The sequence below is a fragment of the Plasmodium inui genome, assembly GCF_000524495.1.
Source record: "Plasmodium inui San Antonio 1 unplaced genomic scaffold supercont1.17, whole genome shotgun sequence".
In the NCBI taxonomy this organism is placed as follows: domain Eukaryota; phylum Apicomplexa; class Aconoidasida; order Haemosporida; family Plasmodiidae; genus Plasmodium; species Plasmodium inui.
Genome location: NW_008481851.1, coordinates 394,749 through 422,218, shown reverse-complemented (window position 1 = coordinate 422,218; position 27,470 = coordinate 394,749). Strand labels below are relative to the sequence as shown.

At 44.0% G+C, this 27,470-nt stretch overlaps 8 protein-coding genes across 8 annotated transcripts; 5 read left to right on the top strand and 3 right to left on the bottom strand.

Moving 5' to 3' along the window:
• Positions 1-886: 886 nt before the first annotated feature.
• Positions 887-1,834, top strand: C922_03820 (hypothetical protein; the record flags this gene model as incomplete). Its single annotated transcript, XM_008819409.1, has 1 exon — positions 887-1,834. The coding sequence occupies one exon, from the start codon at positions 887-889 to the stop codon at positions 1,832-1,834; it is 948 nt and encodes a 315-aa protein (XP_008817631.1).
• Positions 1,835-3,940: 2,106 nt separating this feature from the next.
• On the top strand, positions 3,941-6,959 carry C922_03819 (hypothetical protein; the record flags this gene model as incomplete). The annotated part of the gene is made up of 5 exons (XM_008819408.1): positions 3,941-4,085; positions 4,239-4,351; positions 4,581-6,130; positions 6,250-6,568; positions 6,777-6,959. 5 exons carry the CDS (start codon positions 3,941-3,943, stop codon positions 6,957-6,959), a joined length of 2,310 nt encoding a protein of 769 aa, XP_008817630.1.
• A 921-nt stretch (positions 6,960-7,880) lies between these two features.
• C922_03818 (hypothetical protein) lies at positions 7,881-11,649 on the bottom strand (the record flags this gene model as incomplete). Its single annotated transcript, XM_008819407.1, has 7 exons — positions 7,881-7,985; positions 8,148-8,267; positions 8,477-8,546; positions 8,743-8,915; positions 9,052-9,139; positions 9,358-9,890; positions 10,030-11,649. The coding sequence occupies 7 exons, from the start codon at positions 11,647-11,649 to the stop codon at positions 7,881-7,883; spliced, it is 2,709 nt and encodes a 902-aa protein (XP_008817629.1).
• Positions 11,650-12,878: 1,229 nt separating this feature from the next.
• Positions 12,879-13,755, top strand: C922_03817 (hypothetical protein; the record flags this gene model as incomplete). The annotated part of the gene is made up of 3 exons (XM_008819406.1): positions 12,879-13,260; positions 13,438-13,550; positions 13,681-13,755. The coding sequence occupies 3 exons, from the start codon at positions 12,879-12,881 to the stop codon at positions 13,753-13,755; spliced, it is 570 nt and encodes a 189-aa protein (XP_008817628.1).
• A 352-nt stretch (positions 13,756-14,107) lies between these two features.
• On the top strand, positions 14,108-17,011 carry C922_03816 (hypothetical protein; the record flags this gene model as incomplete). Its single annotated transcript, XM_008819405.1, has 1 exon — positions 14,108-17,011. The coding sequence occupies one exon, from the start codon at positions 14,108-14,110 to the stop codon at positions 17,009-17,011; it is 2,904 nt and encodes a 967-aa protein (XP_008817627.1).
• A 147-nt stretch (positions 17,012-17,158) lies between these two features.
• On the bottom strand, positions 17,159-21,894 carry C922_03815 (hypothetical protein; the record flags this gene model as incomplete). The annotated part of the gene is made up of 4 exons (XM_008819404.1): positions 17,159-18,219; positions 18,352-18,600; positions 18,739-19,237; positions 19,369-21,894. 4 exons carry the CDS (start codon positions 21,892-21,894, stop codon positions 17,159-17,161), a joined length of 4,335 nt encoding a protein of 1,444 aa, XP_008817626.1.
• A 761-nt stretch (positions 21,895-22,655) lies between these two features.
• Positions 22,656-24,344, top strand: C922_03814 (hypothetical protein; the record flags this gene model as incomplete). Its single annotated transcript, XM_008819403.1, has 1 exon — positions 22,656-24,344. One exon carries the CDS (start codon positions 22,656-22,658, stop codon positions 24,342-24,344), a length of 1,689 nt encoding a protein of 562 aa, XP_008817625.1.
• Positions 24,345-24,975: 631 nt separating this feature from the next.
• On the bottom strand, positions 24,976-26,025 carry C922_03813 (ribonucleoside-diphosphate reductase small chain; the record flags this gene model as incomplete). The annotated part of the gene is made up of 1 exon (XM_008819402.1): positions 24,976-26,025. One exon carries the CDS (start codon positions 26,023-26,025, stop codon positions 24,976-24,978), a length of 1,050 nt encoding a protein of 349 aa, XP_008817624.1.
• Between the last annotated feature and the right edge of the window lie 1,445 nt (positions 26,026-27,470).

The window sequence follows — 27,470 nt, the reverse complement described above, 5'->3', positions numbered from 1 at the left end:
GTATTTGCTGCATCATCGGAGGAGTCCTTTTTCTGTGCCCCAGCTGATAAAAAAAAAAAAAGAATAAATAAAATAAAATAATAATCGAACCGTGCCAATCTCCCCAAAGCGCAATCGAATAGAGGCCAATTTTCTTCTCCTTAAGAAGGAAAAAAAAGTTGCGAAATTTACCTATACTAAGTATTTTTTTTTTTTCTTTTTTTTTCCATTTTGCCTAATCTTCGTGTTACAAAATAAAGACGAGACTAATTTTTGCCATTGTACCACATGTTCACCGAGTGCTTACGTCACATATTACTTTTGCCCATAACTGAGCTTACAGCATTATATGTGTTTTTTTCACCTGCTCACAAGTGAACATTTAATTCTTCCAGGATTATTTATCTGACGTGTTGCCAAGGCATATCATCAAAAGAGGACTCCAGCGAATACGCAACAGAGGCCAAGAAAAACAGCCGCCCCTTACCCATATTTGCGTATGTAAGCAGACGGGGAGGGAACTTACTCTCAGATAGAATTTTTTTTTAAGTGGAAACGCACATCGGTTTGCAGACAAGAGAAGGAGGCAATAATTTTTCCGGTCCTTTTTTTATTAACGAGTTTTAAAGTGAGCGCAATTTTGCCTCCCCATTTTGCCTCTTCATCTTTCTTTGCCTTTTTTGAGCTTTTCAAAATTGTTGACATTTCCCCTTTTGAGGAATTTGCGCTGTATTTTTTTTGCGTCCAGTTTTCCCGCCAGCTTTTGACGAGGCATATATCAAGGGTGACGAAAAAAGAGAAGCCATACGAGAATAGCTCTTCGGAAGAGGCGCGTAAAGGAAACGGATCGATCCCCCGCTTCACCGCTACGCCCCTTCACTCCTCAACCTAATCGCCTCCCCCCCCAATGAAAGTTCTGTTCTATGCCAGTTTGTTCCTGTTGGGCCTCGCCGTCGTGAGCGCCAAGGGGGAGAAAAACAACATCCTGAACTCCATGAAAAATGATGGAAGAAACAAAGGCAAAGGCCAGAAGGCGGGCGCGAATGCGACGATGCAGGATATGTTCCACTCTGACGAAATCGAAAAAATCAAAGAACTGATAAAAGAGAACAAGCTGGATGAAGCCAATGCGCTATTTAACCAAATGAAGAAAACTTACGGTGGAAATGAAAAAGCTGTCGGAAGTGAACACTACATGGCGAGTAACAACTATGGACGAAATAAAGACGAAAATAAATTAACACAAGATATTATGAATAATAGTCAGGACTTCTTCAACAATTTAATCAGTCCAAGTGATCTCCAAGAAATGATAAAATTTTATATGTACTTGCAAAATCTTTTAAGTTCCAAAAATGAAACTTCGGAAAAGAAGATGGTGAAAACATTTCTGAGAAAAACAATCCAAAAAATGAAAGACAATGAAAAAAATGAAGAAAAAAGATCCATTGATGATATCATAAAGGATACCGAAGGACATACACAAATGTTGGAAAAGCTAGCAGATCTCATGAAAATAAAGAAGGAGAATCTGCAAAATGAGGAAGTCAAAAATAAATTAAATCAAATACTCATTGGTATGATGAAGTTCATCGATTACACAAACAATAGCGATATTACAAAGGCACTTATGGACGAAATTAAAATTAAGGAAGTTAAAAACGCCGATGGTACGTCCAAGCCAAAGCTGCAAGTCAACATGGGAAGCAGTAAGGCTCATTTGGAGATGCTGCAAAAGGCCACCAACTTTATGGGTATGGACATTGATCCCGAGGAGCTTAAAAACCTCACCATGAACAATAAGTGGTACGAGAACTTTCTGAACAACCTCCTCAACAGCTCGGACGAGTTATGAAGTGGTGAGAAGTGAAGAAGTGGTGGGAAGTGAAGAAGTGGTGAGAAGGGAAGAAGTGGTGAGATGTGCGCAGGGATGGAAAGAACCCCACCGCTACGTTACGCTTCGCGAAGCAGCGAACCGATGTACAGCCCCATAAGTGGCTCCACCCTCGCAGGGGAAGCGCTTCAAAAGGGTCGTTTTCTTTACCAGAATGCTCAACGAGTGGGAAAGAACGCCAAATTCGTTCATACCACGGGGCTTCCCCCAAACAGGAGCAATTCCCATCGTATGGCGCGAACTCCCGCCCCTCCTCACAAGGAGAAGCCAATATTTCTCGACGAACAAATATACCACTACCGTCTGTTTGCACATTATTTCTGTACACGGATTGTATACTTTTTGTGTAGTCCTTCCTTTTTTTTTTTTTGCCGTACATTATTCATATATTTTTCCTTCCCCCCTTTGCAATTACGACATAAGAAAATTAACCATTTTCCAGTTTTTTTTTTTTTTTTTACGTGAATTATGAGAATAATAAAACGTTATATTTTGCTCCTCCTGCATTCCAATTTTTGATGAAACTTTTTTTTATATTTTTTTCCCTCCTTTTTTGAATCCAATTTGCACACGCCTTGTATGCTTTCTATACGGACGTTTCTGAATTTGTGTGCACCGGCGCCTTGGCGCTTTTCCCAACAAACTCCATTGTCCATTGATTATTTCCATTTTGAAGCAATCCTTTTTTTTTTACGACTCTGCTTTTTTTCCATACAGCAACGGCGAGGATGAAAATGTCCTTCCCCCTTCTTGTCAAAAATTCTTCCTCCGCAGGGTGTCCCCCGGAAAAGAGAAAATTTCAACCCCTCCATCCCATGAAAGATCTTTTTTAAATTTTAAAAAAATGTGCAAACGTCACTTTAAGTGAAACTGTGCTGAGGTATACTTGGGCCGACACAAAAAAGTTTAGTAGTGGAGAACAACTCGATTGGGAATGGCATCAGATGGTACCGCAGTCAAAGGGCCCCCTGAATAATCACTCGTCTTGGTGCAGTTTGACATACACAGCTTTAATATAACGAGAGGGGGATGAGAAGACGGGCATATATAGATATGGCTAAGCCCCCTCTTGAAAGGCTAAACAAACGAGTGAACAAAACGACGATGAATTTTTTTCATTGTTTAGAAAGTTCCTCGCCCCTACGTTCCCAACCGCTTAAAAAAGGTAAACTTGAATTCATGGGGGGAAACCAAGTGGGCATGCCAAAAAAAAAATTTCTTTTTTTTTTTTTTTCTTTCTCAAAAGATACGCAAATCTGCCCCTTTTGGTGTGCATCTACATGGGCTCATGTATGTACATGCGTTGGTTCCAAAGCAGGACACATGCGCGGGGAGTTATTTTGCGCCTATAGGAGGGGCTTCTGCTTTTCGCCCACCCCACGGCTGAGGCATCTTTGCATTTGCGGCAGGCATTTTGCCTCACATCATATTGCGTAATTTTTTAACCTTTCCAACTTTTAAGCAGATTAATTGCTAAGAAGATTAATCGCTAAGAAGATTAACCGCTAACCAGCTGAATCTTCTAACCGCTCTATTTTGGGGCCCGTTTTTTTTTTTTTTTTTGTTTTTTTCCACTCCACGGCGCAGCTGCGTGACCGAGAAGAATCCCCTGGCAGATTAAGCCCAATTTTGAAACGTCATTCGGTTATTCAGCCACGCGTTTGTTCAGCAGCCCGTTTGGCCATTTTATAACCACGAAGTTGTTAACTGACTCTTCACTTATGTGATTTCCTAGGTGGGGTTATTTCCCACGTTTGGCAATTTCCCACGTTTGGTAATTTCCTACGTTGGGTGACTCCCTTTCCCCCCTGCCGTCGCACCTCCACCTGAGAAAAGAAGGCCCCTTAGCCACCACCACGCAGAAAAATTCCCACCAGAAGTTTAACCCTCATTTTGCCTTCCACCCCCATCAGCACAAATGCAATAATTGGGCATCCGCTCACACCCGCGTCGCCACCCTCCGATTGGGAGCATTTCTGTCAAGCATACCACTTCGCCCAATCCTGGAAAAGTACAACAAAGCAACAGAGAGAGAGAACAAAATAAATAAAAAAAGGAGTGCACAAAATGGATGATGAGGACAGAATTAAGAGTATCTACCTCAGCTTGAAAAATAAAAACAAGAGAGAATGGGCTGAGATGATGCAACACTTAACGAAAGACCAGAAGAGGAGATTAATCTTTTACATAAGGAAGAAAAATAAAAATTCCCGTAAGTTCATTGAGGGGAGTATATTCACCTAGACGTGTCTGTGCGTGTGTACTTTTTGCTTTTCCGTGGCGCTCCCCGAGGGAAAGCCTCCCCCCCGATTCCGCCTCACCCCTGTTGGTATTATCACGATTGTCTTCAATCCCCCCTTTCCAGTCAACAAAATCAACAACATTAAAGTCGAAAGGAGGACTGAAAAGGATATCAAAAAGGTTAAGGCCAAAAGTAGCAGTCACCACCGACAACAGATTCTAATTGATTACTCCAATGTAAGAAATTAGCCCCGTATGGTTGGGGAAACGGAAACCATATGGTTTGGGCGACCATATGGATGGAGCTACCTTATGGGAAAATTAAAAAAAAAAAAATCCATGGTGTATCCCCCAAACGGGGGTCATTCCACATAAAGTGTAACAACCAAACCGATCGGCTAGTCTCAAACGAGAAGTTCCCTCACTCTGTGTTTTTTTCCCCACACACATGAATTATCCCATCCAGGTAAAGTACGATCTAAATCTAAAAAACTACATTGCCAGAATACTGCGCATTTACAATCTGAAAGACAATTTCGATTTCGTGAAAGGTCTCCACCTCTATATGAACATCCTCTGTCATGTCATTTTTAAAAAATTCTCATTCGAATATAATAAGAGGGACTCGAAAAATAAGAACCTCCTCATATTCCTGAAGAACCTCTTCCCCTTTGAGTTCCAAAATTTCCAAGACATATATAACATGAGATGGAGTAAAGATTTCAGCGCCTCTGAAAATGTCCTCACTGTAGCGAACTCGGCAAGTGCAATGAGCACAGGAAGTCCAAATTCCACAATGAGTGACGCGGGGGCACCATATGACAGACCCAGACAAGTCTGTCACGCATGGGATGATGAGAACAACGTGAATTCTTCCCAGCTGGGAAGCCAAAAAAAGGGAACACAATCTGATAAATGGGCTAGCACCCATCCGTTGTGCCCACACAGCGGTAGTATTGGCGGCCTGGGTAGCGATGCAAAGAATAATGGCACGCCCGCCAGTTCGTTGGAGTGCTCTCTGCCAAGTATGGGTTGCACAACTCCTTTGGAGAGTCCCCAAAGTGGAGCCGCAGTAAAGGGAACCTCCTTCAATGAAATCGCAGCCAATGAGACGGCCGCCAATCAAATGACTGCCACTCGAGCTGCGCTCCACTCCAACGTGTTAGTCAAAACGGAGCCGGAAGACCCCGATTACGACAAGTGTCGCTCGGACGAAGATAAGTCAACGAAACCAGCAGAGGTGGAAGAATACCTAAATAGAGACATCAAGAGAGAACCCTCAGTTTACGAATTATGCAAACACAAAGACATGAATCAAATGTTAAAAAACCTTTATGATGGAAGAAGGTTCGATTATAGAATTCGATTCAGGAGCCTCCTCTCGAGAAGGTTAAATCACAAGGAGTATGAAAAATATTGTGACATGAGGGAGAAATTATTTAAGTACAAAAAAAAAAACTTTATTAAATGGCTAGCTCATTTTACTAATATTAACACTCTGGATCTTTATATTGTAAATTTTTTCATTTTTCTCTTCCTCGATCGGTTATACTTGATTCTTGAGACCTACATCCGACTCAACTACAACGGAACAATGACATCTGCTTCATCGAGTGGCTATTTGTTTGACCGTGTGGAAGATTTTCCAGACTTCACGCACTTGTTGGATAGTCTAACTGAGGTGTCTCCTTGCGCGGGGGAAGCAGTCCAAGGCACCATCCATCCAGGTGCAAACGAGGGGATGGCAGGAAAATACGACGTAGAAGTGCTTAGCGGACAGTACGATAACATCGTCAAGGAGAACCCTCAGAATTTCTTCCTCTCCCTTGATTTGATTTACGACCTAGACATACATAACTTTAAGATAAAAAACAAAATCTCCTTTAAGAGGCTAATCCGGGTGGACATTTCCTCCTACATCAACGAAACGAATATTTATGGCCTCATCCAGTTTGACGAGAAGGAAAGCGCGAGCGCATGGAAAGCCCTCACGCGTTTCACTCTCATGCAGAATAAGTAAGGCGTGGGAGGGGAAAAAAAGGAAAAAAAAAAAGAAAAAAAAGAGAAAAAAAGAAAACAAAAACATTAGTCCCCTCTTCATTTCTACACACCGCTTCCCCCTCCCCCCTGTGTAGGAACCTAAATCTGCCCAAGTTCAACTGCTTCTCCATTTTCCTAATTGTCCGATTCAAGTACTACCTAGAAGAGTTTAAGCAGTATGCCAATATCGACTACATTTACAAAACAGTAGAGGAGGAATACCACCAAGTGGAGAAATATCTGACAGATAAAAATAACAGTCAGGAGGAAGGAGGCATCCACGTAACCCCCCAAGATTGTCCACATGATGAGAACAGTGCTACAGCTGCTACAAGTAACCCCGGTAGCGATAAAGAATTTGAATATAGCCATTTGATTCCCTTGTACCTGGATCTCCACAAGGAGTTCAAAAGGGTAGGAACTGTTTTACCCCACTCAGTAAAAAGGAGAAGAAGAGTCTCACCGCGGTGGGGCGTCTCCTCCGTTTTGTGGAAAGCATAATGAGTCTAAAGAACTTCATCACAGGGGTAAATGTTCGAAATGATTTTCACTTATACGTCTTTACAGTGTTGTACTTCCTATCTTTTTTTTTTTTTTTTTTTTTTTCCTTTTCCCCCATCAGGTCAATGAATACATACGATTTTATGGAAACCTCCTGTCGTTTGTAAACTTCATCGAGAAATATGCAAACTGCAGCCCCTCCAAGAATATCGTGAAGATAGAACAGGAGGAGAAGGAGGTGGACTACTTCGACCATTCCTTCTTCCTCACATCTCATTTGAGAGAAACGGTGAAAAAGGAGTAGTGCCTGCGGCTAGCCGAAACAGGCGATGCGTAATCCCGTCTGGCCACTTCCAACACCACGCAGCTTTTCTCCTGTTTAGTTCACACTGAATGTATTTTCTTATCCGCCATGTCTCAAAGAAAAACCGTTTACTTTAAATTCGTCTTGTTTATCTTTTCCAGAAAAGTGGCTTTCTCACTTCTCAAATTTTTTTTTAGTTTTCCAAATTGGTTTTACAGCCATGTGTTTGGCGCATTTTGCTCCTACTACCCCCTCCCCGCTCATAGTATGTACTTTTTTGACTCATGCGGCTTTTACCCCTTCTCGTTTTATGTACGAAAAAAAAAAAAGGGAAGGAAGATGCTTAAGGATCGCAACATGACCAGCAGTTGTACCTCCTCTTCAAAGGCATAACGATTGATACCCATGCATAACGCATTTGTAGACGTGCGAACGTGCCCGCCCATCCCACCAGCTCAATTGAAAACGAATCCGCAAGAAAGCGTCACAAAAGGGAGTTCAAAAAAAAGAAAAAAAACACACATATACCTATATATTAATATATACGTATGTAAAGTCAAAATGTTAGCACCCCTCCTCTGGAAGTGCAATTAAAAAAATTGCCCATTACACAAGATGGTTGCGCACAGAGAAACGAAAATGCAAAGCGCTAATAACCGTTCTGCAAAAATATTTTCAAAAAAAAAAAAAAAAAAACGCCTAATGGAATGTATGTCCTGCCTTCAGCACACTCCCTCTCATCACCAAGTAATCAATCAGAGTAGTGTGGACATCTTCTGTGGGAGAGCCGAATTTACTTGTCGTTTAAAACGTCTCCTAATGGATGAAGGTACGTGTTTTGGAAATGTGAATAGGTTGGGCGTGCAGTGAACCTGGTAGGCCGCTACCCAGATGTGCCGCTAAGAACGTGAGGAGGCAAACTCAATGCAGAGCCCTACTGTGTCCTTTGAAGTACTTCTCCCGGTAGTAAAGAATTTTCCTTTTCTTAATTTTGGACTTCTTCAACAGGGACCAGAATTTGTCCTCCTGAGGGGGGGAAGTTGGCGAAGGCATTGGCGATCTGGGTTTTCGATGGGGGGTTCTCGATCAGGGGTGGCGAACGAGGTTAGGAAGCAGAATGGCATCTTTCGCCACAATGACAATCTCATAGTGATTGTAGTGCTGGCCTCGTTTTCCTTTCCCCCTTACGCCCGAGCTGCTCACCTGGATGTGTGTGTTGAAAGAAAAGGCGGACAAGTTCTTTACGACGACGTCCACATTCTCCACGTGGTGAAATTTGTTGAAGTAGGTGAAGATGCACAGGATGGTCTGCGGGGAGAGATAGGCGGCGGGGAAATGGGAACTACGCGAAAGACCAAATTAAACGGAGATGCTAATCCGCTCACATGACATAAGAAGAATCCATCAATAAGCAGGCGCGTGTCCCCAATGGTCTTCTACACGCATAAGGGAAATGAGTGTCCATCTCCCTTCGGGAAAAAAAACACACCTCAATTGGGACACATTTTTCCACTTACCTCATATATTATTTTTTCATTAAAAAGGTATATGTCGAATAGGCGAATGAAAATGTGAAAGGGGAGACACCTGCAAAGGAGGGGGGACAAATATATATCCGTTTGGACAAATGGATACCGGTGACCGCTTGGGTGGCTGTGACTGTTTGAGTACTAAAATGGATCAGTCCCTTGGGGAGAAACTCTTCAGATGGAAAAGGAAGCGTGGCAACAAAAAGTACGACACACTCGACACGGGCATCGAATCAGTGTTGTTATAATATTACGTCAGAAAAATGGTGTAGATCCACTGAATGAAGATATTATCAATGTTATATTGCTTGGAGATTTCTTTATATATTTCGACGTTCTGCTTTGTTAATATTTCCTTGATTATGTAGGTGTAAGCTTTTATTTCGTTGTTGTTGAAGCTGTAGAGGTTGTAAATGTCCTTTCGCTCCTGATAGGGGAAGGGGCATTGAGAGGGCATCGTGGGGGCGTTAAGCGGGCGTTATAGGGGCATGCTCCGGCGTGGCTACACCAACCAGCTACTACGCCGGCCTGACACCGTAAACGCAGCTGCTCTTCCCCCTTACCATAAAGTTCGCAAAGTGCACGAAGGCCTTCTCCAAATTGCAGTACAGGAGGAACACCAGGGCGATGTAGGACATCCCCTGCACATACCTACGGGGAGGGTGGTCAATGTGTATGTATAGGTGTCTACATATACGTGTTTTTATATGCGTGTCTATCGCACCACATGCACATGTGCACCTGGAAGACGCCTCTTTTTCGAGAATGGACAATCTTGTGCATATGGACAGATAGGATCCCCATGCTCAAGGTATCAGCCTTCTCCTCACGCCATCGTTCCGTTACGCCGCCTTACTCCGCTTCCTTACCCCAACTCCGGCTTAAACACAACGTACATCTGCAGCAGCGTGTTCAGCTTCGCCTTCATCTCCGCCAGGTCCAGTGTCAAGAGAAACGTGTCCGTACTCACGCCGTGTTTTCGGAAGTATTCTTGATTCTTCTTTATTATGTATAACGTTCTGTCCAGATCGATCAAAATTTGGTAGAAGAATTTCTGGAATGAGAATCGCTGCAGAAGGTTCAGCCCGGCACTACAGTTATCCTCATCCTTCCGCTGCGCTGTCTCTTCTTCCTTGGGCTTCTCGCCTTGCGACTTCTCCACGTGCAGCTTCTCCACCTGTGACTTCTCCCCCTTCTCAGTCATCCCGCTACTCCCCGCATCGTCCCCCATAGCAGGTCCATCCGACTGCACCCCGCCAAGGCTGCTATTTCGAAACGTAATTAACGATTTAAAGTACTTACTCACGTGGTTATGATACTGCTGGTTGTTCGTATAGACATAAGACTGGATAAAGTTAGTATTCTTAATCAAAATTTGGACAAAGTAATCCGTTATGTTTAGCTTATTAATGATATTAACTTCCCAAAAATATGTTTTGATAAGAATGGGCATATAGTTCGTAATCATAAGATCGATTAGAGTTTTTTTTTTTTTTTTCATTATTAATGAGGGGTAGGATTTCTTCATACCATAATGTCACTGCCGTTATTTCTTCGAAATTGACGGAGATTTCGTTGGGCTCTGTTTCTGAGTCTACTTTCTTTCCCCCTTGGTAGCCGCGCTCGTAGCTCTTTTGCCCTCCTGCGTGGTTTCTCCCGCGCAGGCCCTCGTAGTTGCTCCTCTTGAAGAAGTAGCTCCTCTGGTTGTTGGAGCGCAATGGGGTGTGGCTATTGTCGTCATGGTTGGGATCGCGCTGACTTCTTCGATGACTTCCCCCCTGGCTGTCACTGTTGTTGCCGTCGCAACTTCCTCCACCGCTAGCGTTTTCCGACGGGACCGAGCCCTCGTTCTCACTGAGCGGCAGCTTCACGTACTCGTTATTATGATCATCCATGTCCTCGTTATTATCGATAGTGTCAATCTCCACCTTTGAGTAGCCAGGGTCGTCACTGTTGTTGTCCATGGGCTCCCATTTGGGCGGCTTATTCTTCTCCCCATTCTTAGCCGCTTGATAGTACTTCTTCCTATGGCTGGATCTTCTCTCTCCTTTAGCCCAATACCCTCCACCCTTCTCGTCCTCCTCCATCTCTTGACTCTTTTTGACACTCGCATAGGCCGACGTGGCCGCGGAGGCGGACGCTCTGTCTACCCTTGACCCAGTTGGCACATCGCAAAAACTGTCTTTACTTTTTTTTTTTTTCTTATTAAAGAAATTTAAAAAATAGTTATTGTTCACAAATTTTTTACCACTGATTTTGTTTTTCTCATTCATATGACTACTACCAAATAAGTCTTCCCTACTTTTGATTAAAACTTTCTGCATCTCGATTATCCTCTTCAGATTTTTAATTTCATTTTGTAGACCTTTATTTACCTGTAACAGCTCCACGTACAATTCGTGATAGATGACATTATGGTTGTATTCATCATATGCATTTTGTGATACTTTTTCTTTGCTCCAACTTTTTTTGTTCACCTTAATTGGGAAGACAAACTTTTCTTTTTCATTTGTCTCCGTCGATGTGTTGTTTTTCCTTGGTTGTTCCGTCTTCGGGGTTATTACTGCCTCTTCCTCCTCTGCGAATTCGTGCTTGGTGGACGTTTCCCACTTTGTCGACTCGGAACGCCCTTTGTACGGGGTGTTCAAGCCACTGTGTGACATTATTTCTGTCCTCTGTCCTGAGGGCCCACCTCCCCCAGGGGACTCATCCTCGAACAAGAGGGAGACTTTTCCACCCCGCACACGCACAGAAGAGGAAGAAGAAGCACTACTAGTTCTTCTTTCCCATGGGTAAACATCCAACTGCTTTCCATTCGCCATTCCTTCTTGTAGTATGAAAAAGTTTCCTCTCAACTTCTGATCAGTAAAGGCATCCTTCTGCTCGAAAATGTTATCATTCAGATTAGCAATTATGCTCTCCGAAAAGTTTATATTCTTCTCAACCGTGTCGTCGTATACACTGCAACTATCTGGCTCATCATTGCCCTCCATCATTTCGTCATTTTGGTTTCTCAGGACTGGTCCTCGCTTCGACTTGGAGCCTTCATTGCTGGCGCGTTCATTCTTTGAGGGTTCATTCCTTGTGGCTTCCTCCACTGCGGCTGCTTCCCCTGCGGCAGTATCATCCTTTTTTCTCCCGCCGCCCCCCTTCAAATGCATGGTTTTCGCAGGCAGTGATTTTTGTGGTGCTCTGTTGCGGCGCTTAGAGTTAGCACACTTGACCGTTCATTTTTGCTCCCTTCTGGTTTACTTCTCATTCGCTTCTCATTCGCTTCTCATTGGCTTTTCATTCGCTACTCATTCTATTAGCACCATTTCTTGTTTACTTCTTTCTTTTTTCTTCTCCTCTTCGCGCGCATGAATCTTGAGCGACCTTGTGCCTATTGTACTTTCCAAAAAATGTGCAAAGGGAAAAAAAAAAAGAAAGGATGTTCAACCTGACAGAGAATAACTGAGCACATTTTTAAATCTTCCTGGGGGCTGCGGCTTCGGCATGGACGTAACAGGGACCGTGTTGTGTTGTGTGTCGTTTCTCGTGCGTCACCAACGCGGTCCGTGGGACCTCCGTTCATTGGCTAATTCGTTCACTCCCTCACCCCTATGTGCGGTGTCCGAATTGTTTGCGCCAGTCTGTACCCCTAGGCGACCTCTTTCTTACATATAAATGTCGAGTTGACGTACTTCTCTCTCTACCTGGCCAATGGCTACTTCTTCACCTCATTCTGCTAATTCGTTTCCTCCTAACGTGACACCACGGACATGGAACCCCTATATTGATAATTATTTCCTACTCATCCCTTTTTAACGTAGCAACTCATGTACTACCCATTCTTCAACCTCTGCTCATTTGCTCTTCTCGAATATTCACTTACCGATGTGGGCTGCCTGGCCAAGTTAAATTTTTTCCACTTAACGTTATTTTCTTCAAAAAAATTGTGACAATAAAGAGAAGAAAAAAAAGAAGAGAAAGAAAAAAACATAGGTTATTTTTCCCCAACGACGCAGTGCGAGGAATTGCGAAATTTTCCCCCGCGTTGGTGTGAAACTAACTGAGCATACATACATTCTGATGTGCCCGCCCTCTGGGATCAACTAGAGAGTCATAAATCTTCCAGAAGAGTTATCCTGGTGAAGCTCCTCACGTGCATTCGCAGGAAAGGGGAAGTCAGAAGGCAGAGAGGTGCGACTAGTGTGGCGGCACAGACAGGCATAGCACCACAGACAGGCATAGCACCACAGACAGGAATAGCACCACAGACAGGAATAGCACCACAGACAGGCATAGCACCACAGACAGGCATAGCACCACAGACAGGCATAGCACCACAGACAGGCATAGTAACACACACAGGCATAGTAACACACACAGGCGTAGCACCACAAAAACCATGTCGCACGAGAAGGGCGCAGACCCCCAGGACGCCGCGCGTGAGTACTACTACCTCTACATATTCTTCAAAAATCAGTGCATCTATAGCATTGATTTAAAAAATGAGGAAAGGGAAAAAAACATATCGCCAAACAAAATCGAGAAGGAGAAACTCCTCTTGGGATCCATCTATGCTCTCAACTACCTCTGCTTCAACATACAACCGAACAAGAAATTAAAAAATCTCTACAAGTGCATGCAGAATGTTAATAAAAATATGAACCAGAGTTTGAAGACACATAACCAGAATATTGCCAACACACAGGACAACCTACACGTGGGCAATTTTAATTCTTTCAACACCCCCTTTTACAAGCTGCACTATTTCGAAACGCTCACAGGTTAATTTGGAGTGCAACCACCTCGGTTGTACTGGGGCGATGCGTCTGAGGAACACGTCTGAAGAACATGTGTGAGCACCACCGCTGGGTAGCACACATCAGTTGGAATGTTCCCCCCCTGGGGTTCTGTTTCATCCCAATCGGATACCTCCACTTCTTCCCTCCTCACAATTGCAGCCTACAAGTTTGTTATAATCACTCATAAGAGCACCCCGAATTTGTCCCACTTCTTGAGAGACATCTACAAGACCATATTCCTCGAGTTTATCATCCTGAACCCACTTTACAATGTAGGAAAGACAAACACGTGTAAATTTGCGCGGGTCGAATAAGTGCCTTTTTCGACATGAGGGGAATTTCCCACAGCGGAGCAACCCTTTTCTGTGTCAACATTTTTTTCTTTTTTTTTTCCCTACCCAGACAGGAGACGAGATACGGGACAAATCATTCGACGAGAAGATAATTGACCGCATTAGGCGGCTGACTCCAGCGTAGATATCACTTACCATCGATTCAGCATCCATTCATCAGCGATTCAACAGCGTGTAGCAGCACCTTGGTACTGCCCTCAAATCGGACAGGCCATACATCCATGTGTACACATAATATATGTGCTGCACATGTGTACATTTTTACTTACGCATATACGCCTAACAAGGCAGGCTCAGGGTGACAGCATGGGGAAAAGCCCATCTCCTGGATAAAACCGGTCAACACCTACTGACAAAGAAATAAATGGTGTTTGGTTCCAACTCGAAACTGCCGCTTGACCCTTCGCACAACTCATCACCGACGTGTACTCACTACTGTTCACGCAAGATACGAAACAATTACACACAAGTCAACCATGGCGATGAACGCAGAAACATTTTACGGCAAAAGGAAAAGGGAGAAACCCATCTTCGAAGTAAACATAGAAAAATACGGCATCCTGAAAAGGCTAAGACGATTCGATCAGTCTATTTCGCAGGGTGTAAAGAAAAGATGGTTCTACAAACAGCACGAGGCCCTTTCGCATTACGCCCAGCTAGTTGAGGTAGATTTAGAAGCGAAAGCAGATACTGATGTGGAGACGGGCAGGGGGGCGCCCCGAAGTCGGACCGCCTGCTCCCGCAACGGACAGGGGATAATTATATACACGGAAGAGATAGAAAACGGCAAGAGATGCTTCGTACTGGACAGTCTGTACCGCTTCCTGCAATTTTACTGCCTCTATGCGTTGTCGTTGGAAGACATATACTTCGATGATGGCGGGGCGAAGGACGGGAAAGCACACAAATTGTCCTTATGCAAATCAGCGCCATGCGGATCCCCGCCAAACGAACCCCTCACAGGTGATCCCCCACCAAATGACCAACCGATGCACCTCTACGAACTCATCCTGGCGAATGAAAAGCGATGGCTCTTCTTCGACCTGGAGTGCGACGTGCTAAACGGACTCCAAAATAAGGACTGTCTGCTGTTCATATTCCTCATCGAGTTATGCCTATTCGTATACACCAACTTCGATGTAAAAATCTGCCTAAACGATGCAATCATTTTAGATAGCTCCACTAGCGAAAAAATATCTTTCCATGTAATTGTAAAAAATATTCATTTCCTCCCCGATGAGGAGGACTATTACGAATATTTAAAAGATTATTGTCACTTTTTTCAAAATCGCCTGAACAAGTCAGATGATTTTTTTTACGACAAGTACAAGAAAAGGCAAACTAAGTTTAGTGGAAAAATGCACCAGAAAAAGCTTCTCCTTTTTGACAATGAAAATTCCATAAAATATTTTGTCGACCTGTTTATAAATCACATCGCGCGAGCCATACAGGATAGTGAAAACGCTTGCGTCATTAATTTGTCCACTGTTTATATAGGGCGTCAGAAGGGATGTGCTCTTCCCAGTGAAGACAGCGCCAATCTGTGTTCCCTTGGCCGTACGAAAGTGGAAGACCGGACAAACGATACCCACGAGGGAAGCATCACTGGAGGAGGCGCAGCAAATGACACCACCCGTTGTAACTTCAAGGAGAGATGCTCCAATTTGTCTGCGCCAGAACGGGATCATCATGCGGGCGATTTTGCCAATCCTCACTCGCACAACGAACCGAGAGAAAAACTCGTTGAGGAGAAAACCCCACTTGACATGATAAACGACTTCAGCGAGATACACGATTTTGTGATGGCCATCAGTGGGGGGGAAATTCCTCGAGATGATAGCAAATGCGTCATTGGAAGGATAATTCCCAGCTGTCAGAGTATATCCCTTTGTGCAGGGGCACCAAACAAGGAAGGAAACAAACCCAGGGATATAAAAGAAAAAAGAAAAAATGGCTCGTACTTCTCCATGTACACTAAATCACTGAACGATATAGTGCAAATTTATATTAACAAATTGGAAAATGCAAAAGGAGACAATTGTTTTGACAGATCAGATGATAATTTCCTCATTCTGCTATTTGCAATGAAGAGAGACGAGAGTGTGGACAAACCGGTTGAGGAGAGCGTCCCCCCTATAGACAACAGAAAAGAGGAGCCAAGTGCCCAGAAGGACATTCCACCGGTAGAGGACACTGAGTACACCTCCCCGGGTGAAGAGGGAAACCTTCAGGGCGATCTCCAAAATGAGGAAAAACTTTTTCAAATGCAGAGAAGAACAAATGACCACCACGAGATGCTACTGCTCAAATGCATTGTGGACAACTCTGTGTATAGCAGGAACAGGAACTTCCGCATGATATTTTCGAGCAAAAAGAAAAAAAAAAATAACAGAAAATTGATGCTTAGCAGGTATAATGTTAAGAGATATAGCAAAGCGAACGTGGACAGCCTCATATTAAAAAGTCTGGTCACCTTTTATCAGGACAGTGATGCCAGTTGTCAAATAGGGGAGAACGTAATTTTTCAGACGGACGACATGAAGAAGTTTGGGCAGTCCGATGGGCAGCCGCTAGGATCGCTGCACAGATTCACGTGCGTCTGTCCCCATTTCGCTTCTTCCCGCTTCAGCATTGGCAGCGCGAGAAGGTCACGGAATGGAGCAACGCCCGTCATCAAAGAGCTGTCCGTACACAGAAGAATCCAACTGCACGACATTAATCATGCCCACGTGCACACCATTTTGAGAATTATTTTCTTCTGGAATTTTGAATTATATAAAAATTTTAAAAAAAATAAAATATATGTGAACAAATTTCAAGGAGAAATTAGCAAGGAATATTTTTACAGAATTGTTTCCATCCATAATAAGCTACAGTACGACCTGTACAGGCATGGCCCGAGCGAGGGGGAAGTCGTCCCATCGGAGGAGTATTCTGGCCTGGGAAAGGCATCCACGGAGGAAGTAGACAAAAAAAGCGACACATCAAGGGAGATGCGAAAGAACGATCATGTGTCCCCCCTGCGAAAAGGCATAATGACATCACAATTTTGCGAAAACTTAGACACATATGATGATTTGTTTTTAAAAAATGCCAACTTCTATTCGTATGTCTTGGATGAATATACAAAATGCACACAGATAGGAAAAGAAAAAAATGACTCCCTCCTCTTGCTCATAAAATATTTTCTATATTCCATCACATACAACGCGGAGGAGTACATTCTCCATTTCAGGGAAAACAAATTCTGTAAAAATAAGAGCCGTGCACACAAATCGAATCACATATACGTCGTTTTTAACCATCTCAAAAATCTGTTCGTGCAGAAATGCCACGACAGTGACTGCTCCCACTTCGTTTCGGAGATTTATTACCTATAGTGGGCAGCAGACACGCAAGGCCATCCTCCGAATAGGGAACTCCGCAGGGCTCCTTCTAGCCAATTTGGGGTTGCACTCTGGGGGAAAAGAAAAAGTCTTCCTCAAAGGAGAAGGCGCAATGGCCATGGCCGCACTGCAGTACCGTCTCTACTTGGACAAAATGTCATATTCGCGTTTTAGTAGATCGGATAACTCCCGCTCATATTTGGACGCGAACATTTTGTTTTCCACGTGAAACAAAAGTGTGTAGAAGGAATCCATGTCAAATTTATAATTCAGTATATTATTTTTTTTTTCATTTTTTAAAAGATTTCTCTTGTTTAATAAATTCCTCGTGTGGCATTTTAACCTCTCGGAAATGTTGTCACTTATGCCTATGTAAAAATATGGTTTTTTTTTTGTCTGCGCAAAAATGCACAAAATGTACACTACACTTTTGTTTTTAAAAAAAATGGGGACATCCTCATTCATTGCAATTTTAAACACCTTTCTTTTCACTGCATCTTCGATTTGTTCCATTGCCGCGGTAAGTTCCTTTTCCTGCATTTCGCGATCCATTTCACGATCCATTTCCGCGTCCAGAGCGGCGATCCGCAAATTTTGATCGTCCCTACAGTTGGGGAAGCTTCCAACATATGGCTTTTCCCTCTTCCCATTCAAATGATCCCCCCTTTTGCTAGCTCCCTCCTCGGGGTTTCCTCTCCGCAAAAATTCCAAACACTGTGTCATATTTTTCCACCTGTCTCGCTCCATTGCATCCATCATGTTCTCTCCCTCGGCAGCATCACCTTTGTGTGTTCTCCCTTCCTCCAAAGGGCCATTCAGACAATATTCAAAAAAATCGTGCATGCTTCTTTTTCCATCCTGTCCATGTTTACCTTTTACGTACTCCATAAATTTGTAATACAGAGTGTCACTTAAATTATGTATCAGCCTGTATTTCTGTTGGTACAAAGTTAAGAGGTCCAGCAGTTTCCCATCAACCTTTGTGTGTCTACACGTCTCCAACGCTTCGCTGTTTTTGCAGACGCCATTTTCCAACGTGGCTCTCTGTTCATACGTTTGTGTTGTCAAATAGTTGATGCTTTCATTTATCTTCTTAAAAACGATATTTTCGTTCAGGCAAATTTTCCTCAGCAAGTCGTAATTGTGTGTGATTATTATTCCGCAGTAGTTTTTGAGGTAGTCCGACAGGGCGCTGATGATGACTGCATGTGCGGGGAAGGGGGAAGCATTCTTTCGTTGAGCGTCTGCGCATTAGCGGCTGTTTATATGCGCGTTCTCAGTCGTGCTGCTCGGCGGAGTCCCCTTCTGCGGGGAAGGACACCCCTGCACATTACCCGCATTGTCAACTGGCGTCGTCGCTATGCAAGGTTCGTCGAAGAGAATGAAAATTTCTCCATCCCGAGAGGACTGCCTGGAGAAAGGGCAGTTTTCCTTGATCTCCTCGATTATTGAATTTATGTAGTAGGTCTGCTCCCTGAACAGGGACATGTTCTCGATTTGCTCCTGGTAGTTGACATTTTTTAAGCTGTAGAATTCGCGGAATTTCGAAACGATGCTTTTCTCCTCACAGGGGGCGTACATGCCTGCGCAGAGGAAGAAGTATCAGCAGTGGAGAAAACGCGGAGAAGCAGTGGATAAACCGCGGATAAACCGCGCAGAATGACCCTTCCGCGCATGGATTAAAGGACGAGCCCAACTTTGACGCATCGCGGTGAACCTACCCAGGTTGGCCAGAAAAAGGATACACAGCAACGTAAACGACAGCGTCGTCTTGCCACTCATATTTTTGCCAGTCAACAAAATGAATTTTTTCTTTCTTAAAAAAATATCGTACTTTACTAGGTTGTCTTTACTCATATTGTACGGCTTGGCCCCTAAAATATACGTAATAGATTCATTCATGTAGTTTTTTTCCTTATAAATTTTCTTTACCTCTCCGACTGAATCAGGATCTACATTCTGTGACATCTGTTTCTCTTCTTCTTCGTTCAATTGGATAAAATGCTGCCGATCTGGATGGTCCAAAGGATGGTTCGTTCCATCGGGGTTGCTCTCCTCCGCTGCTTCATTTCCCTCCTCATCGTACAGGCACTTCTGTATGTAACGCAGCTTCTCGTCCATATTGTCGAAGGTCTGCTTTGCGTACGTCACGGTTAGGTGCTTGCAGATGGGCAGGCTCCACTTGCGTTTGATGCTGTTTATGGTGTGGTTGTAGAGGGCCTGCGGGGGGGAGAAGGGAAAGTGGGCACGTGCATAATGCGGAACGGGGAAGGCTACACCTACACATGCACAATGCCTCGAGCGGAAGGAGGCGAACTACGACACACATTATCTCCCCTAGCGCGACCGACCTGCACGATCTGCAAAAAGTTAGACACGAAGGAAAGAATATGCACGGAAGAGGAGAGCTGAACATTTACGCCGCGAATGATGTCCGCGATTCGGCGCCTCTTCCTGTCAATGGCGGATAAATAGCTCCTGACTTTCCTCTGCACCTGTTCAGTCACATAGACGTTTTTCATCACGTCGGATTTTTTATTCAAGGGGTGAAAGAAATGACCAGATTGGAAATTCTTCCTCTTCTTCTTTATCCCAATAATGTCATTCGTGTTATCAACCTTAACGATTTTGTGTAAGTCATCTAAATCGTATTTGTTCTCCTCGCGATTCGCATAATCCCGAATGACCGTTTGGAGTAAATCCTTCCTCGCAGCTACGATCTCTTCATTCTGCTGCTTCAGCAAATTCTCGTTAACCAAATTATGCACCTCACTTTCATGATAAAAAACGAACTCGTTGAAGGCGGGAATTTCAGACCGGTAAGAAAAACTGGAGGGATGTAATTCCAAGTTGGCCGCCAAAATGTCTTCAATACTTTTCAGCAGATGATAAAATTTTACCACATTTAAATTGAAGCTATTCTGGTGATTCATCACTCGAAAAATGGATGTCAGCAGGGAGTACTCAAATCGGCTGATACATTTCTGTACTGCCTGCGCGTTGGTAAATATTTTCTTCAAAGTCGTATGATCAGCTTTGAAGCTTGAGAGAAGCGTTACAATGATGTTATTCCTAAATGGTCTAACATTGGGGATGATTAACCTCTCTTGATTCTTCTGAATATACTCATTTATGTATCTTATATGTTTCGTCACCTCAAAGGGGGGGTAAAAAAGGAAAATGTTTTTAAAAAATTCCATCGATTCGTTAATGTTGATGCTGTTGGAATCCCTATTGTCCACATCCACTATGTTGTAGAACAGGTAGCTGCTTCTGTTATCGTAGCAGTTGTTCTGCCTGTACACGCCCATATTGTAACTTGTGAATATGTTCAGGGGGGTGCAATAGGAGTAGTAGGTGTGGGCGTCCTTAGCGGGGTTGTCCCCCCCAACGTGGTTATCCCTCCCCAGATCGCTACTCATCCCCGTGTGGCTATCGCTACCCCCAACGCGGAACACACTCTTGTTCCTTATCAGCCTGAAGAGGCCCCCCACATTTATCTGCCGCTTCAGCTTGTCCAGAATAAACAGATGGAAGCGCAGACTGCTGGAGAAGTTGCTAAAAAGGTAGTAGTTTTCCACCCGAAACAGCTGCGTAATTTTCTTAGTAAAGCTGGAGTTATGATGCTGATGAATGTAGGCCTTTAAAAAATTCGTATTTTTCAAATAAACATTTAACACATCGAAAGTTATGTTGTCAAATATAGAAATGGTCTTCAAACTTAGATTAATTTTGGATAGGGAAAAGATATTCCTACTTTCGATGTAAATGCAGACAATTTCTTTCACCACGAAGTGGTCCTCCAAATCGTACGACTGGAAAAAGAGGTTATTCCCTTTATCGGTGGACTCATCCGTGTTATTACTCTCCCCCTGGCAGTACTGTATATTGTTCAGATAAATGGGAAACTCAGGAGTTACAATCTGAGAGAGGTACCTCTTCTTCATCTTCAACGACTTCTCATTCATCTCCTCATACACACAGATATTCAAATTGTTACTCGTCAGGATGTGGAGAGCTTTGTTGATGCTCGTCTTGATGAATCCACATGACAACTTATTGTTCATCTTTTTTATGTTTAAAAATTCGATTAGGAATATGCAATCCAGCCCATAGGTCTCATAAAAATCTCCGACCCTTACCAGAATAATGCAGTTACTGTACTTTTTTTTCTCTTCATTTAGGAATTTTAGCAATCCTTTATTTTTGTAATTGTCAAAGTACAGCAGATTATCATCCTTCAAATGCTCTACACAATTAATGGCGTTCATATTTTTCAGCCTCTCTAATTTCTTTATCCAGTAAATAGGTATTTTCCACTTGTTCTTGTACATTTGCAGTTCGTAGTCGGATGGCTCGAACTGGTTGCGGAGAGGCGTCGAGTTGCTGCTCCCGTCAGTGCCGCTATCCAGTCTATCGCTTCCTTCCTCATCCGCCAAGTTGTCCAAATTGCTGTTCGAGATGATGCTCGCCCCGGAGGTAGACTGATGGGTAGACGCATAGATCAAGCCATCGGTAGAGCAATCGGTAGGCTGATCGATCGACCCATCGCTATACTCATCGATCGACTGGCCGACCACTTCGGCTATCCTCAGCTTATCCGCTGACTTCATCTCCTCATTTCCACCCCCCCTCGGGGCGCAGCTATCCACCGGGTTTATCCTATATATGTCATCCTCACTCGTGTATATCAAATTGTTCACGTAGCAATTACTCACGCGAAATAGACTCTTCCTCCTCACGTTCACCAACAGGACCACTTTTCCCTTCCCCAGAAAGTTAAATAGAAGCTTCTTCCTTAGGCACATAGTATGTTTGGAAAAAAGCACATAAACGGCGATCAACAGGTTGAGGCACCTCCCGGTAATGCTTCTCATTTAGGCGGCCTTCTCCTCTCCTTTGCATGTTTCGCCTTGTCTCTTCTGCATTCTTCCGCAGTGAGTTCTCTGTGTGTGTGTTCAGGGGGGAAGCTTCACGGAGAGGAGCACTCTCACTTCTTCCCATGTGTAAACGCGCCCTCCACAAGTACCTAAACTGTGTACATCCGTACGACGCACTCTCCCTTCATTTACCACATACTTCTGACGAAGAGAGCATTGTACTTCTTCCGCGCCTCCCCAAGAGGGATACACTTACACGCGGTGGATGAGAAAAAAGAATAAATCCTCCCTTCCACATTTTGATCTACGAAAGAATGGCTCCCTTGCCACTTCCTTCTAGCTTCGAAAAAGTGCTCTCTTAAAATGGCACCTCAAAGAGGAGTCGCGTCACCACACTGGCGCGTTCCTCTGCAAAAAAAAAAAAAAAAATTACAACGTTAGAATAACAAAGTGTATGGCCTACAAGATGGATGATCGTCCCGAAACGGTGCACCTCATTTTCACGAGTGGCGAGATTGCTGAGAGAAGAGACCCAACTGGACAAATAAGTTGTCAAGAAGCAGAACACACCACGCTGCTGCGACGCAGCAAAGAATGCCACACAACGGCCAACCTGTAGTCAACTCAGCAGATACACGAAAGCGATCAAATAGGAGAAGCGTCCATCGGGAAGAAAGCGCTAATCGGAGAAGAAGCACCAATCGGAGAGGAATCCCCCTCTCCCTGTGTTGCTTTCCACTTCTTCCCCCCCCCAAGCGATGATCGGAATCACCATCATCACTGGGTTCCTCGGGGCGGGCAAAACCACCCTCCTCAAGAACCTCCTCAAGGAGAGCCTCCGAAATGGAAAAAAAATCGCAATCATCCACAATGAGTTCACCGAGAATAATAACAACATCGATAAAATTGTGTTCAAGGATATAAACGATATTTATAATTTCCCCAACCAGGGGGTAGCAAGGACGGGGGCCAAGGACGGAGCCAAGAGTGCTGAACAAAATGATGTGCACTCCGATCGCCAAAACGACCAAGAGGACCAAAACGACATAACCATCGTCAATCGAATCGAAAAAGAAGAGGGCTACATCTACGAACTGAACAACGGCTGCCTCTGCTGCTCCAACAAAAGCAACATTGTCAAGCTCATTGAAAATATCCTTTCCATGAAAAGTCACTACGACTACATCTTTGTCGAAGTGGCGGGCGTGTACGACAACATCCAGCTGAACAATCTGCTCTGGCTGGATGATCTGAACAAGTCTCAAATTTACCTTGACAGTATTGTCTACATTTTGGACGCGTATAACTTTGTGAAATCCTTCCAGAGGGGGGATTCATTCCGCGGTCATGGCGCCCTGGCGGAAGCTGCTTCCCTGTTCGCTTCCACGCAGGAAGAAAAGGAAAAGAACCTTCCTTGTGGGGAAGCAGCAGAGAGGACGAAAGAGGGGAATGTTAGCCTACCCCAAGAGGGCATCACAGAGGCCGCCCCTTCCCCCACCGAACAACTAATCGTCTGCGACGTTGTAATTATAAATAAGGTAGACAAAATTAGCGAAGAGGAAAGGGAAAAAATAAAATCCTTCATTAGCAATATGAACCCATTCAGTTCGATTTACCTGACCAGTTATGCTGCCCTCCCGATGAAACACCTAACAGAACTGAAATGTTACGAAAAAAAAAATATAAAAGATGTGTTGGAAAATTCGATGAGCAGTCACACTTCAGATGGAAAGGACATATTCCACTACAACCATTTTGTGAACTGCTCACTGCAGTATGAACACAGCATTCCCTACCTAGTTCATCTAAGTGAGCATATAAACAGAATGAAAAATCAATTTGTCCAATCGAAGAGTAAAAACACACTGAGAAAGATCCTTTCTTCAAAAAAGGAGAACATTTTCTCTTTCAAAAAAATTAACCAAGCTTTAGTTTCCCTCCTGTGGACAGAGAATCTGCAAATTTATCGAGGCAAGGGCGTCTTTGTCGCCTTCAATGATGATATCTACACTCACAAGAGCAAGCTAAAGCTAAACATGTATTATTACCAAAGTGTTGGTGACCTGTACGAAATCGATTTGGTGCTGAGCGACCTTCACACGTTTTTTCTCTCTTCCCTGGATTGGGTGCAAACACAGATGGGGAGTGTGCCACGGTTGAGTGATAACGAGAAGGACGATCCCATGGAACATCTCAACCATGCAGACGACGTCTCCGATATTGAAAACTACCTTTCGGACTCCTCCGGAAGGGATGGAAGTGACAGAAGCGGCGGAGAAGAGGGAAGTGGCAATCGTGGCAATCGCGGCAGTCGCGGTGAAGGCGAGTACAACGTAAAGAGCATTCTACGTGGGGGGGACGTCTTCGCGTCCCGCTTCCTTTTCATAGGGAAACATATCGACGTGGAGGGGGTCAAGCGAAAATTAAATGACTGCCTGTGTGACTAAATGGGACCAGTCGCCTACTACTCGAATGCGTTTCCCCAATTCGACAAGGAGGGGGACATTCCAACGGGAGGGACTAAGCAAATGGATAAAATCATTCTCTACAGTCGTCTCATTTTTTCACGTCTTTTTCTTATCCCCCCGATGAAGACACAGAGACATACGCAGACTGACACACCTACACACATGTCTTCGTCCGTCCTTGGAGCAGTTCGCTGCGCTATGTCCCACACGGAGGACCTTTACACCCTATTTTTCACTTCAATTTTTTACATTTCATGCAGCATATTTTGTTTTCATTTTCGTCTCTATGCAAACAAAAAACGAGCCAAGTGGAGGGGGGTAGGCGAAAGAAACCCCTCTTCCCGCTTCACTCGCCTGCACAATTCTGGAGTAACACACGTACGCAAGACAACACAGCGAGGGTGTTGAGAAGGGGGCATCGTCAAGGAGGTGTGGCGAAGGACGTATGTGCGCGTCTTCCTAAATGGCACCTACAGATCTGGGCTTCTACGTATATGCCTTTCTACACATATGCCATTCTACACATATGCCATTCTATACATATGTCATTCTAAACATATGCCCTTCTACACATGTACACTTCTCCCTTTTCGCGGTGGACCGCCTCCCCTCAGAAGTCGCTGTTGAGGCAAAACACCTGGTCCTTTCTCTGTGCCATGACTCCCGATTTCTGATAATCGGCCACCCGCTTCTCGAAAAAGTTGGTCTTCCCCTGCAGAGATATGAGATCCATCCAGTTGAAGGGATTCTTTGCGTGGAAGATTTTTGGCGATCCCAGGCATTCCAGCAGCCTGTCCGCCACGAATTCAATGTACTGCGACATTAGTCTTGAGTTCATTCCAATCAGATCACAAGGCAATGATTCGCAAATAAAAGACCGCTCCACCTCTACGGCCTCTTTGACAATATTTTGGACCACCTCCTCCGGCAGCTTATTTTCCAGGAGGCTATAAATCAGGCAGTTAAAATCGGTGTGCAGCCCTTCATCTCGACTAATTAGCTCATTACTGAACGTGAGTCCATGCAATTTGTTCTGCTTCTTAAACCAAAAGATGGCACAGAAACTTCCACTAAATAGGATACCCTCCACACACGCATTGGCTACTATCCTTTCCGCAAACGAGTTTGTATCGTTTATCCACTTGGCTGCCCACAACGCTTTATTCTTCACAGCGGGGATGTTCTCTATGGCGTGAAACAGATTCATCCTCTCCTTCTCGTCCTTTATGTAATTGTCAATCAACAAGCTATACGTCTCCGAGTGGATATTCTCAACAGCTATCTGGAAGGAGTAAAACTTCTTAGCCTCCGTAATTTGCACTTGGCGTAAAAATTTGCTGGCTAGATTTTCCAACACAATTCCATCACTGGCTGCAAAGAAGGCCAATACATGTTTTATGAAATGTTTTTCATTTTCATTTAACTTTTCGAAATCTTTTAAATCGCTAGACAAGTCAATTTCCTCAGCTGTCCAGAAGGATGCCTCCGCTTTTTTGTAGAAATCCCAAACGTCTGGGTACAGAATGGGGTACAGTGTGAATCGGTCTGTCTCTTTGCTCAGGATCTTCTCATTGGCCTCTTTGCTTTTCTGCAAATCGCTAAATTCTCTTTCCTTTTTTGAAAAAATCGGGATTTTCGAAATGTTCAGCACGTCCGCCATTTGGAGAGATTTGACCCAGGGGGGGGGGGGGGGGGGGAAGAAAAAAAGAAAAAAAAAAAAAAAAAGAAAAGCGGTACACCCAAAGAGAGTCACACTCAATGGGGGGAGGTTACCCTAACACACACCCTATGCAAACAGACGACCGCGCGAGTGGATCATCAAATTGCCAAGCGAGCAAAGGGAAGTGGGCCAACAACAGAAGGTATACACAAGCGCAAGCAGAGGGGATTGGAAATAGAAAAAAAAAATTGTAATAAAAAAATTACAGTAAAAAAAAATGGGCACACTTATCATAAGCTTGCTACAAAGGCACTCTTCTTTTTTTTTTTCTTTTTGCACAGGGATGCTTCACGCGACGTCCAAGTGGGAAAGTTAGAGTATGAGAGAGTGACAGAGGGAGAAAATACAAAAGTACGGAGGGAAAAAAAAACAAAATAATGTTTATCACCGGGGAAAATATTGCGAAAAATAAAACCAAACAACGAACGCCCGAATGGACGACGAACGGATGAAGGCAGGCCGCGCCAAGGGGCAATCCATGGATCGATAAGCAAAGGACGCAAGAGGAAAGAATCCTCGGGAACATATCCTAACAGGATAGGAAACTCCAAAGCACGTAATAAATGCAGGAACTGACGAATTTTTTTTTTCTTTCCCTTCGCTGCAAAGTGTTCGCGGGAGGGCTTCTCCCCTTTGCGCCATGTGTACGGTTTGAAGGACGCCAGATGTGCACATTCGGCATCGTGCAAAATTGTGTGCATGCTGGCATCCTAGTTTAATTGGGGGCCTCCGAGTGGCTCCCCTGCTAATGTACCTACTGCTTGCCTATCTACACACGTCTGCAGCGCGGAAAATAAGAAATAAAAAAAAGGAAAATAATGCAATGCCAAGTAATGCGAAAAAATGCAAAATGAAGCAAAATCGAACCAAATAAAATGCGCCTTATGGCTTGCGCGTACATCGCCCTGGAAAAGGGAAAACATATGCATATTTATCTCCGAAACGCGAATTTCTTTGCCTACCCAATTGCTTCCATTCCTTTCGACCGTTATGTGTATCCCCAATTCAGTGACACAAAGACTCATCTCAGGGGAAGGGTCATAAAGTCTCCAATACACACGACGCTTTCCCCACCTTGCATAGAGCCATTTTGTTCCCACATAACAGTCATTTCATGAGACATGCAACGGGCATATTTGCTACTGAACTGACGGAGCGCGCTTCACTTCCACCACATTTACCTAACAATCGCAGAATTGACTACATCTCCTCTGCTACATTCTCCCGTCACACTTCGCCATGTGCTACTCCCCCCCACAGACACACCCTCTACGTCAATTTAAAAAAAAAAAAGAAAATGCTTCTTCCAAATTGTCCACTTTAACGTTCACTTGGATGTCCTAAATTCTGTCCATCTCTGCATTACATTTTATGTTCCATTTTCT